At 48.6% G+C, this 13899-nt stretch overlaps 6 protein-coding genes across 6 annotated transcripts; 4 read left to right on the top strand and 2 right to left on the bottom strand.

Moving 5' to 3' along the window:
* Positions 1 to 8: 8 nt before the first annotated feature.
* Positions 9 to 912, bottom strand: EPUS_04019 (proteasome subunit alpha type-1; the record flags this gene model as incomplete). Its single annotated transcript, XM_007806881.1, has 3 exons — positions 9 to 653; positions 704 to 815; positions 875 to 912. The coding sequence occupies 3 exons, from the start codon at positions 910 to 912 to the stop codon at positions 9 to 11; spliced, it is 795 nt and encodes a 264-aa protein (XP_007805072.1).
* Positions 913 to 1256: 344 nt separating this feature from the next.
* EPUS_04018 (uncharacterized protein) lies at positions 1257 to 1618 on the top strand (the record flags this gene model as incomplete). Its single annotated transcript, XM_007806880.1, has 2 exons — positions 1257 to 1295; positions 1346 to 1618. The coding sequence occupies 2 exons, from the start codon at positions 1257 to 1259 to the stop codon at positions 1616 to 1618; spliced, it is 312 nt and encodes a 103-aa protein (XP_007805071.1).
* Positions 1619 to 2515: 897 nt separating this feature from the next.
* EPUS_04017 (ATP-dependent RNA helicase sub2) lies at positions 2516 to 4463 on the top strand (the record flags this gene model as incomplete). Its single annotated transcript, XM_007806879.1, has 4 exons — positions 2516 to 2768; positions 3282 to 3692; positions 3747 to 4107; positions 4157 to 4463. The coding sequence occupies 4 exons, from the start codon at positions 2516 to 2518 to the stop codon at positions 4461 to 4463; spliced, it is 1332 nt and encodes a 443-aa protein (XP_007805070.1).
* Positions 4464 to 4744: 281 nt separating this feature from the next.
* On the bottom strand, positions 4745 to 6168 carry EPUS_04016 (uncharacterized protein; the record flags this gene model as incomplete). Its single annotated transcript, XM_007806878.1, has 2 exons — positions 4745 to 6049; positions 6100 to 6168. 2 exons carry the CDS (start codon positions 6166 to 6168, stop codon positions 4745 to 4747), a joined length of 1374 nt encoding a protein of 457 aa, XP_007805069.1.
* A 1061-nt stretch (positions 6169 to 7229) lies between these two features.
* EPUS_04015 (G2-specific protein kinase nimA) lies at positions 7230 to 9600 on the top strand (the record flags this gene model as incomplete). The annotated part of the gene is made up of 4 exons (XM_007806877.1): positions 7230 to 7287; positions 7338 to 7390; positions 7443 to 7851; positions 7898 to 9600. The coding sequence occupies 4 exons, from the start codon at positions 7230 to 7232 to the stop codon at positions 9598 to 9600; spliced, it is 2223 nt and encodes a 740-aa protein (XP_007805068.1).
* Positions 9601 to 10927: 1327 nt separating this feature from the next.
* On the top strand, positions 10928 to 12536 carry EPUS_04014 (uncharacterized protein; the record flags this gene model as incomplete). Its single annotated transcript, XM_007806876.1, has 3 exons — positions 10928 to 11091; positions 11141 to 11195; positions 11244 to 12536. 3 exons carry the CDS (start codon positions 10928 to 10930, stop codon positions 12534 to 12536), a joined length of 1512 nt encoding a protein of 503 aa, XP_007805067.1.
* Between the last annotated feature and the right edge of the window lie 1363 nt (positions 12537 to 13899).

Raw genomic sequence — 13899 nt, 5'->3', positions numbered from 1 at the left:
ACGTACGATCATGAGTCAGTCTCCATGGCATCTCCCGCAGTTTCTCCTTCTGTTGTGCCGGTGGTTTCTAAGCTGGCTTCCAATAGAGGCGCGATCTCTTGACCATCATAGAGTTTAAAGTTCTCCAGCTTCTTCTTGCCATCTGTTGACGTCGAGCCAACGACTCCAACGCTTGTATTGTCGACCGTCAGCTCCTTGTCCTGGGCTAAACTCTCCTTCAGCGCTCTTAGGCCATGTTTCAGCAGCTCATCTCGGTCACAGTTTGCGAATTCGTCCAGATGTCGCTCTAGATACGTTCTGGCCATTTGACTTCGTGCTCCGATTGCGCAGGCTAGCATTTCTTGCGTCATCCCTGAAGGCTGGAACTCAAACAGATGTGGTCCCAGCTCATCAATCCCGGCCACTAACAGTCCGACACCGTAAGGTCTTCTACCATATTGCTGCGTGTTCGTCTGTGCTCGATCGCCAATCATACCTACTATGCGCTCAACTGGTATAGGGCGACCGTAGGTCATCTTTGATGCCAGTGATTGTTGCTTCATGAAGTTGGAAAGTACCCTCGCATCGGAGGCTAGGCCGGCAAGGGAGAGACCGAGGTGGTCGTCAATAGCGATGACTTTCTTCTGGTATGAGGACAGCTCTTCTGCATTTCTCTACATCTTCGAGTCAATTTCGTTCATCATCTCTGGAGAGGGTTTCGGACCTTCAGAGCGACAAGGACTGCGTGCGTTTTGCTAACAAGACCAACTACCACTGAACCTTGCTTTACAGCTTCTTGTGCATACTCAACTTGAAATATCCGACCTTGAGGAGAGCTAGGACGAGTTAGAAATCGGGATTGGGCTTGGGTTCTGCTAGGACTTGAAAGACTCACAAGGTGACAGAATCGTTGTCATAGTTGTTCCTGAACATTGTAAAGGATAGAGACTCTCTTCAAGTATGCAGTAATTGTAGCGTACTTGTAGCAGGAGAAAAAGACCTAATTGCTGGGGTTCGAGACTTTGGTAGTAAATGACAGGCAGAGCACTGAATACGCGGTCAAGCTCGAGCTCGGGCGACGTGAAACGCCGCAAGTCCAGCCACATCAGGCTTCATCATTATTGCTGCTTCAACTTTGCATCTCCTAACGACAACTACCCTGCGCAATACACATACCTAATTCCCTCTGAAGTTTTGACTCGGCTTTTTAAGTTCAAGGACTACATTTTCTTCATAGCTTCTGTTGGGAACCTTCTTCCCCTATTGAGATCTCCGCCATGGCGGCAGGGCTCAAGACCATCATCGCTTTGTCCTTCGTATGATCTTCTAAAGCTCCAACTTCACTGCAAAAAGCTCACCCTTACAGGTTCTCGCTATCGGTTTCCTCCTTGTCATCCTATCTTCAGCTCTGTTTCATAACTATCTGCCATTACTCGTTGTCGCAACCTATGTTATCGCACCACTACCCAACTGGATATGTGGACGATGTGCGAACCCAGATGACTTTATGGAGAATGCTGGCAATGCAGTGATCGACTTCGGAAGGTTCTGCACAGGGTTCTTGGTTGTTATGGGGATTGGTACGTTGAAAATATCTATAACCTGGAGGCTTGAAGATGCGGGCACTTCAAAAATCTGAGGTATAGCCAACTAACGTACTCTCCATAGCTCTGCCAGCATTACTTGCTCATTGTCACCTTATACAAGTTCCTGCAATGGTCATGTCCATCATTGGCGGCCTATTAATTTATGGTACCATCATTAGCTTTACTATGTTTTTCCAGGAGGAACAGGACTTTTGAGACGACCAGAAAGCAGGTGGAAGGTCGGATTGGTTGTACCCAGTTTCTCAAGGAATCATACTTGATCACGGAGGGGGGGCTTCTACATGCGTTGGAGGAGTACATTGGAATGTCTGCCTAATACGTCCCCACCAGCTACAAGCTCATGCCAACAATCGCATACATCCGAGCCCTACATGCTAGCACAAGCTTCAAGAGCCGCAGCTTCGAGCCGAAGCCAGCTGCTTGGTTCAGCATGCAGGTTACAAAATATTCTGCAGCTATCGCAACCCCAACATCTAATTCATCATAGTTGTGACTTATTTCTCGATTGTTGAAAACATGTATTGAACGTGGAAGGACTCTTGCCTATAGTCCATGAACATGCAACAAACGATCATTTTGTGTCTACAGTAATGCTAGTGCTGTAGTAGTTGGAGGCAGCCCAAGAAGTTCATGCCAAGAATACTAAGATTCTACCAAATGTGGCATGGTGTGAAACTTGTGCGGAATTTGATCTAAGTTCTGAGACTGCAAACATCTCTGCCTATTCACTCTGCGTTCAGAACATTGCAGGCACTTAAGCCTCATTCCTCTGCGCCACTTCACTGCCCTCACCTCGCAGCTACTTCTATCATCCTCCATCATCGATATCGTTTCCAAGAACTCGCGCTAATTCTGCTTCTCTCCTTTGTCACCTCAAATTCCTTCCACTTCTTGCATCTCGAGGATCCAAGGTCAACATCAACAACAAAATGTCTGCCGAAGAAGACCTCATCGACTACTCTGATGACGAAATTCAGGCCACTGATGCTGCCGCCTCATCTACTGCCGCTGCGACAACAAACGGCGCAGCAGGGAAGAAGGGTGATCTGACTGTGACTGGTAAAGGAGCCGACAAAAAGGGAAGCTATGTCGGCATTCACTCAACCGGTTTTCGCGACTTTCTTCTGAAGAGTGAACTTCTTCGTGCCATTACCGACTGCGGTTTCGAACATCCATCGGAGGGTTAGTCATAAAATTCTTTCAAAAGCCTTCGTTCACCCTCCGTTTGCTTCGAAAGTCCGTCCATCTCCAAAGGAAAATGCAGAATGATAGCGTCTGGAAATAAGATTGGGACTCTCAAAGGAGAGCATACAAGAATTTTGTTGCATAGGAACATGTCCGCCAGCTCAGAGTGATTTCAGTGCAAATTCACCAGCGCTTGATCGGCTTGCTGGATCAGGCTTTCGAGGCGGCATTCTGTGTATTCTAAGCCAGCCATGCAGAAGCCAATCTGGTGTGCTGAACATGCCATCACGATGGAAGTACTGCAGTTGGCACCGAGCACAATTGCAACCTATGGAGGTGGGTTTGTGGGGCCGCTAATGGCCTCTGGACGCCTTGGTGGAATATGTTATCATACTTATCTGCATGGGAAAGAGCCGGGATCACTTTGGAGATGGACGGACCTTTCGCGATTTGCTGCGCGTCTTCCCAATTTTGTCGGATCAAGTCTAACGTCCATTTCGCTACCAACAGTTCAGCAAGTATGCATACCTACAGCTATGCTTAACGTCGATGTTCTTTGTCAAGCAAAGTCAGGTCTCGGAAAGACGGCGGTTTTTGTCCTCACTACGCTACATCAACTCGAAGCAGTCCCGGGAGAATGCCAAGTCCTCGTCATGTGTCATACCCGTGAGCTAGCATACCAGATCAAGAATGAGTATGCTCGGTTCAGCAAGTACCTACCAGACGTCAAGACCGCTGTCTTCTATGGTGGTACGCCCATGGTGAAGGATATCGAAATCCTATCCAACAAGGACACATACCCCAATATCATCGTGGCTACCCCAGGTCGGCTCAACGCGCTAGTCCGTGACAAGAAGCTCTCGCTTCGAAATATCAAGGCTTTCGTTCTCGACGAGTGCGATAAGATGCTGGACCAAATTGGTTCGTATATCCTGGTGCTCTTCCAGTTGTACCACGACTAACTGTCTCTTTCAGACATGCGCCGTGACGTACAGGAAATCTTCCGTGCGACACCTACCGAAAAGCAAGTCATGATGTTCAGTGCCACTCTGTCGCAGGACATCCGACCCATCTGCAAAAAGTTCATGCGAAATCCGCTCGAGGTATATGTTGATGATGAGACCAAGCTTACATTGCACGGACTCCAGCAATACTACGTCAAGCTCAGCGAAGGCGAGAAGAACCGGAAGTTGAATGACCTCCTTGACACTTTGGAGTTCAATCAAGTCATCATCTTCGTCAAGAGTACTCTGCGAGCAACCGAGCTGGACAAGATCCTTCGCGAATGCAATTTCCCCAGCATTGCTGTACATTCTGGCGTCAGTCAAGAGGAGCGGTAAGCATTCCACGATTGATCTTATTCTAACAAAGCTAATCCAAGTCAGAATCAAACGCTATAAGGAATTCAAAGAGTTCAACAAGCGCATCTGTGTTGCCACTGATGTCTTCGGCCGCGGTATTGACATCGAGCGGATCAACCTGGCCATCAACTACGACTTGCCAGCTGACGCCGACTCATATCTCCATCGTGTTGGCCGTGCGGGGCGTTTCGGCACCAAGGGGCTCAGTATCTCATTTGTGAGCAGCGAGCAGGATGAGACTGTCTTGAAGGAAATCGAGAGCAGGTTCGAGGCTAAGGTGCCAGAGTATCCAGCGGAGGGTGTCGACTCGAGCAGCTACATGGCCTCTTAGGTGGGGGATTGCACAGGAGATTTCTCTAGCGCTTGGTTGTGAAAAATGTTGTGATTATGGCAAGTGCTTGAACTTCAGCCGAGCTGTGTTTGACTTTGCTCCTGCGGATCAGCTTCAACAGAAGGGGTTTCGGCTTCATGGATGGCTGAGCTTTTCTCACGAGGCTTTGATTCCTACTTCTTTAGCTAGAATAAGAATCAAAATGCAGCTTCATGTTTCCACAATATACAGAACACTGGATCAGTGTGATGATATTCAGCACGGGTCTAGTGAACTGCTAATTATTCATCATTTTTCCTATGTTCCTCTGCAGCTCCTTGACGAGCCTGCCACGCCTTGAAAGCCTCCCATCTCTTCCTCCCAGCCAAAGCTTTCTTATGCGTATTACTCCTCAGATGAGCCGTCCACTCCTTCTCCGTCATCAGCGTCTTATCACAGACCTCACAGTACCTGCATTCGCGTACATTGCCATGCTCCAATTCCGCCTTGATCGCTGAGATCGCCTCCCTAGCCATATCTGAGAGCGACTCTGGTGTAGGCCGGGGGTTGCCGGCCAGGAAGCTCTCTGTTATGTCCGTGACCGGTTGGTTCACGTTGGTGTCCCATTCATCGGGGTTGGTGCAGTCGATCGGATAGAGTGTGTCCATGGCGTCGGATTCGGTTAGAGCGTCGGAGAAGTGGGTCCGGATCCATCGCTCCTGGCGGCGAGCGTAGCGACGGGTTGCGCCTTTGGCGGCTTCAATGCAGGTTGCTTTTATAGCTTCGAGCTCGCCTAGGGTTTTGGAGGTGTCGGCGAGAGCGGAGATGTAGGGTTCGGTCTCTTTGTAGCCGATTGAGGCCCAGATACCTTTGGCCTTGTTGATCTGAATCCCGGCTGCGTTCAGCGAACGCTCGGCTTGAGAGATGGCTTGTGCTTCTTGGATTAGCCCGCATTCTAGCATGGCGTCGACTCGATTGTTGAGCCTTCTTTTCAGGACATCGTCCTTCGCGCGTAGCCAGAAGATTAAGGACGAGTACTTTAGACAGGAGTCATTACCATCACTAGGTCCGCACGCTCGCATGCTCAGTCTCCGCTGGCTTTGCTCCTCATAGGTCTGAGATGCGGTCTTGCCGGTCTGGAGCCAGATCTCTAAAGACCGCCGAATCTTCCTGCGATCCAGCGGGTGCCATCTGCTTGCGATTTTGGGGTCCACTTCACGCAGCTTTGCCAATATCTCGGTTGTGGGCGCTTCGAGGATGGGAAATCTCTCCCTCGAATCATCTTCACTCCCAGAAGATGCACCCTCGCCGGTTAGCAGGTAATCGTTGAACAAAACAGCTTTAGTGTAGTAGTGCGTTCCTCCAACCAAAATGGGCAATCTGCCTCTTGACCTGATCTCGCCGATTGCCTTGTGTGCCTCTCTTCGAAAGTTGCTGACGGTCCATGGCTGGTCTTCTAGACCTATCTGGTCGAAGATGTGGTGTGGTATGTTCTGCTTCTCGGCTTCGGAGACCTTATTTGTAATGATTGGTAGGCCCTTGTACATCTGCATAGCATCTCCATTGATGATCTCGCCATTGAAGCGCTGCGCTAGCTCGATGGCAAGCTACCTACGGTTATCAGATTGGGTCGCAAGAGGTGCGATGTTGGTTCTACCTTGGATTTACCAGTCCCTGTGGCACCCACGATTGCGATCAGAGGATCAACAGGTATCTTGGTAGACATGACGAGCCTTCGTGCCCCAGACCATAGCATCTAAGTTGACTGGCCATCACATAAATGGTAAGATCATTGGGAAGAAGTTCTATGCCTCGATATTCACACAAAATCTTGTCCACATGTACCGAGGATCATCCGACCTTCAGGCGGCGATCCATGACCATACTGTAATTACTGTAGCTACTACAACTTGGACAAATGCTTCTACGCAATGATAACAAAATCACACGGCCTGAAATGTGTATAGCGTTCGTGCAATGAATTAAAAAGGCACATTCATTGGTGACATTTCCGCTCTCTTTTGTTTGGCCGCAGTCCCTGGCAATACATGTGAAGGCAATTTTCTGTGAGCGACCTGTTTCACTTTCTACATATATGTATTGTTGACTATCGCTGTCACATGTACACTTGGTCTCGCAACATGATAGAACCAGGCCCATTTGTCCTAATATGATGGCTTTGGAAGAGGGGCGAACCACAGATCAAGCCTTCAACCAGAGGGAATATGTTTGTGACAGATGTAGTCTAGAAACCGCCTCTGAAAGACAGGAAAGCCACAACGTAGGACTTTCTCATAGCTCATGTACCAAGAGATATTCTCTACCTCAGCATCATTTGATGCTGCATAGCAATGATCTTCACATGATTGTATCTATGTTGTCCAAAAATGTGAATACCTGGAAACACCAAATTGGTACTTCCGAACCATAGTCTTACCCTTCACGTGTGTGAACGTGATGACTGGCCAGAAAAGTGAATCTACAAGTCCCATACTCACTGTACTAAAGCAATAAATTCCCAGAACACAAAAATTGTGTCCAAAGCTACCATTATTTTAGAATGCTTGTGCCAAGAAAGCCATTTTCATGTGTTGCCCCAACAACGAAGCCACGCCAAGATAACGTCAACATAGCTTCTATGCTTTTCTACTCAACTGTGAGGACCAGCACTGGCAGTTGCATATTTGGAAATCTGGAGCTGTAGAGCGGTGCGCAATTCGGCTTGAACTCGGTTCAGAAAAATAATCCAGCTCGACCTTCTTGTCAACCGTCTCGATCCGCGCAAGCATGGCAACTGTCGCAGTTGAAAGTGAGAAGGAAAAGTACGATGTGCTTGAGGTCATTGGTAGGATGGTCCGTTTCCGACAGCTGTCTGAGTACTCACATAGTGATTAGGGAGAGGGGCCTTTGGTGTCATTCGCAAAGTACGAAGAAAGTCGGACGGTCATGTAAGCCTCGCATATTTTGTATGCAAACGGGCGGGATGCTAATGCAGGTCAGGTCCTCTGCCGGAAGGAGATCAACTACCTCAAGATGTCGGCGAAGGAGCGCGAACAGCTATATGCCGAATTCTCTATATTGTCGACGCTCAAACACCCCAACATCGTCGGCTATTTCCATCGAGAACATCTGAAGAACAGCCAGGACCTGTACATCTATATGGAATACTGTGGTGGCGGAGACCTAGGGACAGTCATCAAAAATCTGAAGGCGACTGGCGAGTATGCGACAGAGGAGTTCGTATGGAGGATATTTGCACAGATTGTCGCTGCCCTGTATAGATGTCATTATGGCATCGAACCTCCCAGTCCAGGAAGTGACCTGTCGAGACAGAAAGATCCTCGTGCTGGACTGAAGACAAAGAGCCAGTCCGTCATGATCCTTCATCGAGACCTGAAGCCGGAAAACAGTGAGTACATAACGGAATTTTCCGCAGCGCATACTAATTTTTGAAGTTTTTCTGGGAGAAGATCAATCAGTCAAGCTTGGTGACTTCGGCCTTTCTAAGCTCATGCAATCGCATGACTTTGCTTCCACGTATGTCGGCACGCCCTTCTACATGTCGCCTGAGATCTGTCAAGCCGAAACATACAACATGCGGTCTGACATTTGGTCTCTTGGATGTATCATGTACGAACTCTGTACGAAAGAACCTCCCTTTAACGCCAAGACACACATTCAACTTGCGCAGAACATTCGGAAAGGGGTGTACAAAGAACTGCCATCAATGTATTCCAAGGAGCTCCAGAACGTTATCGCAAGCTGTTTAAAGGTCAATCCAAAGTTCCGTCCCGACGCCGCCTCCCTACTTACCGTTCCATATGTCTGGATCGCACGAAAAGGACTTGAAATGGTTGAAACGGGCAAAGTCTTGAAGACCCGAGAGGAGCTTGCAACGCAGAAGTTACAGCAGGCAGAAGAGAGGCTTGCATCATTAGATCGAGAGCGAGAAGCAATGCGGCAACAGATTGAGGACACCCTGAGACGAGAATGGGAAGTCAAAGCCCGACTTGAGATTGATCACCAGATTGAGCTTGGCTTAGATCGGTTGCAGAAGAAATTCGACAAGGAGGTCAACGAGAAAGCACGAGAAATAGCAAGAACCATGCCACGATCCACGGAGCAGCGAGCTCTGCAAGACCTACAGAATCCACCATCGTCTGGCAACAAAGAGAAAATTGCCCCTCCATCCTCCATGTCAGCGTCAGGCGAGGAAGACTTTCCATCTACCACAGACCTTACTGATCTCAGCTCTCTGTCGCTAGAGTCGCCCAGAACTTCAACAGACAAGCCTCCAGGCCCAAGAAAGTCTACGAAGACGCCCTTCAGCAGATCGAAGACCACCCTCGACTCTCCTGCTGACATACAGATGGCTGAGCCGTCGCCCATGTCGATTTCTTCTTTAGCATTATCCCCACGACGCAACGCAGCAGCTCAAGCAGCCGCAACAGCCGCCAGCAAGAACATCTTTACCGAAGCAGCTAGGCAGAAAGCAACAGACAAATGGGAGCCTACCTTGGCATATGATTCAGATGATGACGATGACATACCTGAGCTTCCCTCACCTACAAGACCGAAAGTGCACGCTCGAGATCCCTTCAAGGCACCTGCCAGACCGGGCATTATGCGACAAGCCACAACAGCAACGATGCAAAAGCTCACCACTCAACCGACTCTTTTCCCTACAGCAACAGCAGCAAAAGCAGCAACAGGAAGTAGCATACCACGAACGGTGACGGAACCAGAGGGGCGCCCTCTAGGCCTCGCACGAAGTCCCTCCAACAGTAACCGACGCCTAAGCAAGCTCCCAAGCTTCAACAATCTAGCTGCTGGCGACAGCGGTAGTCCAACCCGAAAACCTCCATCTCAGCTCCCCTCGAAGATCGGCGCCCTACCCAGCAAGCAAGCCAAGGAAGGAGGCGAGGAGATGGTGAAAGCGGTCTTAGCACGAAACATGAATGTTGGGACGGGGAGAACATTGGTAGAGCTTGCTCAGGCTAGGGCGGGAGGGAGACCACTCAGTGTGGATATGGGGAAGGGGTTCAGAGTTGGGGTGGATAGGGAGAGGATGGAGAGGGAACTACCGCCTGTGCCGATTTGGGATCCGGAGAGGGATGAGATGCCGAGTCCGTTTTTATCGAGGACGAAGAGGATGTGATTTTTTGGAGTGGTGGAGATGGTACGCTGATTGATGTAGATGCTGTGTTGTATACCGAGATTGTGAGGGGTTGGATTTCAGTTCTTGTCAGTCCGTACGGATTGGCTTATGAATTTGGTGTACATTGAGCGAAGCGAAAAGCATTGCGCATGGCATGGCATGGCGTTGGAAAGGCTTGTCATGCTTCTCTTGCATTGAGTTGAGGAACTGAAGGAGTATGTATTGAGGTCAGTACAGAGGACCTCAAGTTCGAATGATTCGAGTCGCATCCCAGCACTCTATTAAAAGAATAGAACCATTGAGCAGCAGGAGACACCTCATGGTCTAGATCGGTGCTTGCATGTCTCTTTCGGAGAGGCTGTTGTGGTCGATCTAACTCGCCTTTCTTGTATTTATGCATTCACTTGTTTCCTACTCCAACATCAAATGATGGTCTTTGGATCAGCGTACTTCTGTTGGTGTGGTCAAAGGATCTCAACCCGGGAAGTTGGAGTGTACTACTCCCCAAAGTTCTCTGGAATTAAGCCTCCAGACTTCGGATGATCGAGCCCACCTAGTTCCAAATTTAGGGGCAAGTTAAATGAAGAGCCTGTTCCGAGATGGGCGACATCACCGACCTTAACAACAGTATGGCTCTCTCTGCACAAGTCATACGAGTCTGGAAGACATACGGGTTTATTAGTTGGGAGTCACCCGTGCGTACTTTTGAGCTGCCTTCGAGTACTGTTGTTCGCCGTTCAAGGTTTAGCTACATACTGGTGATAACGCAAGAGCAACCTGGCTCAAATTGCCCTCTCAGTCTCCCTTCCTGGTGATAATAGCCCGACGCCAATTGGTCCTTAAGTCATGCCCGAGAGATGTGACCATAGGGCGCAGCATGACTTGCATGATCCAACCAGCCACGATGTAAACGAAAGTGCGGAGTCAGGGGACGAGAAAGATCGAGAAACCAAAGCGGGCAACCTGTCCAGAATCTGTCCTATCTCTGACCATCAGGCTTTGGTCTCAGCCTCTACCGAGAGACCCTTTGTTATAATGTGTCGATCAGCAATATCACGTGGTGATGAACTTACCCTATCAGGCAATTTCTTGACGAAAGTACAACTGTTTATCTGAGGCGGCCAATCAATGCGCTTGATGCAGGATACTTTTGTATCCTTGTCGAATGTTTGTACGGTGGCTTAGAGGAACCGTAGCCTTGTCTCATGTCCAGCTGGGCATGGACGAGGATGTTATCGGAAGCAAATTGGTATATATGTCTGCTCGATGACCCATACTTTCACATCTGTAGAGCCTAATACAGACACCCTATTGTCCAATCCTGAAAATGCAAAAACATCCAGCACCCACCGGTCAGCCACTTTCTGAGGACATCCATACGGCTGAGGAATGGGAAGAAATTCGCAATACCTTTACCAACCTCTACAGGGAGGAGGATATGCCGCTTCGGGAAATCCGCGAGACCTTTGCGCAACGAGGATTTTATGCCACGTGAATATTTTACCCTCATGAGAACCTCACTCATATCTAACCTTGATAGAATACCTCAATATAAACGCCGTATCCGGCGTTGGAAAATTGACAAGAACAACAAAGTACACGACCTTGAACATCAGACAAATCGAGGCTGACTTTGCTTTCAGGAATCTGATATGGTGTTTGCAGGTCAGAAGCTGGCAACCCGTAAATTGCAAGGGAAAGAAACCATCTTCACAATTCGAGGAAGGGTGAAACCTTCACATGAAGTGGAAAGGTATTGGAAGCGACGACAAGTTCAGCCTGGACGTCTCTCACCTGTCCCCAGTACACCACCAGACGTGAGATACTCAACTCCAGCTCCCTCGTCACCTGGACCCTTACCTTTCCTGGATGCGAGTCTGGCGCCTACGAAAGCGTTGGCTTCTCCGCATACAAGAGCAGTTTGTGACCCGAGTAATCATTGCACTGAGAATCGCTCTGGTCAGACGAACTGGGTCCGGCCGATCCTACTACCTCCGCTCACCTCGCCTGGCTCTCTACGAGATCTCGAACTGATATTGCGCAGTACGAGGGAACATTATGAGATGTGCATGGATCAAGATTACAGCAATGTGCAGCACCTTATCAGCTTTGAGAATGATAGCCAAACTATTATCGCTAGTACTATATATGGATACGAGGCTTCGGCACAGGCGGCTCTAATCAGAGTCCAGAATACCCTTTCTGAAATTCTGAGAAACCGAGATAAAAATTTGCTTTCCACCGTTATGTCATCGCTGACGGGATTTGTCGCAAGAAATCTGGCGCAACCCATTCGTGAATTTATAGGTTCTCTGTGTAGAGCCACAGTTACGACATGCTCAGCTTCCCATCCATTCTTCGTGATTCTTCAGGCCATGTCACGCTCACTTGAGATGATCATCCCCTTTGCGGAGGTCATGCTGCATTTGGGATTGGACTTTTTGACTGTGAGAATGGGAGCAATGGGCCTTGAGACCATATACGCATCCAGTGTGTTGAACAACATTTGCTCGAATAAGGGAGACTACACTGGAGCACTTCGACAGGCTGAAAGGATGTACGAGTCATACCGAAATCAGAGTTCCATGCGTAAAGCGGATAATTTCTGGTTCATGGATAGTCAAATAATGGTGGCGTCTCTTCACGCAGAGCTTGGAAATTATGAAGAAGCTGCAAGGCTTGTTGAGGAAGGGCTGACGTTCTGTGAAACTCTGACGCTGGGGGCAAGAGACAGGGATAGAGTCCGTCTTCGTTTTCTCTGCCTTCAGGGGAATCTACGCCATTTTTTGGGATTGTCTGGGGCTTTTGAGGCACTGGAGGAGGCTTTAACCATTAGGCTTAGATGGTTTGCAGCAGATGACGGTGTTGCGATGTATATTGCGCAAGAGTTGCAGAAGATGCTCGACGAGCAGGCGGTTCGGGAGTATCATGTCTGAATTAAGATTTGTGAACGCATTTGAAGAGTTGCACGCTGTCATTTTGGACTTTGCCAGTTTTGACTTCCATACTGAATTGAGGCTCTATCTATCGTTCTGGTGCAGCAGAGTGCCATGAAAGAAGGCACCTGCCTCGAAGCAGAAAATCATAAGGAGCAAGTATACATCTTACTTTTTAGAGAGGATATGAGAAGGATAAAAAGGTCTTCAGACATGACTAGGGGCAGGTCTAGCCGTCAGGTCAGCCGTCATACTTGCAATAGGGTACACAGATGACCGAATCAGGCGCCACAGCGACAAAAGAAGCACACTGGGTTCATGAAAGCGCAAAACGCTTGCTGAAAGGCTCATTTCTGAGTAATCAGCAGCGCGGGGCAAGGTCAAGCAGACGATGCAAGGGAACAGGCAAAAGGAGCAGATTGTTGTGGCACAATTGGGCTAGATTTACCTGCGAAATACGTATTTTTATGCCAATGTCAAGCGTGTCTTCCTCTGTTCTTCCAGTGAAATCTCTGTCGACTCTCGAGGACGACATCCAATAACAGTGCTCATGGTGGCAGTACTCAATAGCCTATCCACCCCGCGGGCAATGCCTCAATTAGCATATCGCAAAAACTAAGCTCAAATAAGGTTAACTACCTGGAAAACTTCTCACAACAACCTCTCAATAAGCAGGCTTCTAGGATATATTATCTAAGAATATCTGGATCAGCCTATTCTTGATGATGTCCTCTCTCGAAGAAGATGAGTGAAGACGTTGATATGCAAGACTTGTGGCAACATCAAATCAATAAGATCGAGAGCGCTAATTGAGGCATTCCAACCCCCTGCTTCCCCGCGGAGTGGATACTGTACACAGCAGATTGCCGCTGTCTGAGCATTTGACCGGGAGTCTGTCTGACCTTTCTAATTCGGTCGTTGTATGAACAGAGCCCCGCTTATCCTTACATCGTCGTGAGATTAGTAAAACTGCGTTGTGAGAATACGGAGACCCGCAGGTTGTTCAAAAACGCCTTGCATCTTACTTATCACCCATTCACGTTGGTCTCGCAAACTCAAAACTGAACTTCATAAGTACGACTACGTTCCGCTATGCTAACCAAGCCTGGACTACTTTCTGGCCTATACTCCGTACGTACATAGTACTAAAGAGTACATTTGTCGGCTCTTGGCCCTGGCTCCAGCCAGCACGCCTAGAGAGCCTCTCAATATTGCTGCTTACAATCAGGTTTGCACTTTTGCCGAATAAATTTCGAGTACAATGGGCGCCACCTCAGTCAATGGTCCGGAACTCGGAATGGCGTGTCCAATCCTCGTTCTTCTCCATGTTGCGATGATGCAACTCTTTCCACATGGGCGACTA

The sequence above is a fragment of the Endocarpon pusillum genome (assembly GCF_000464535.1).
Source record: "Endocarpon pusillum Z07020 unplaced genomic scaffold scaffold6331, whole genome shotgun sequence".
Lineage (NCBI taxonomy): Eukaryota > Fungi > Ascomycota > Eurotiomycetes > Verrucariales > Verrucariaceae > Endocarpon > Endocarpon pusillum.
Note: the sequence above shows the minus strand (reverse complement) of the source record. Positions and strands in the feature narration are given on the sequence as shown.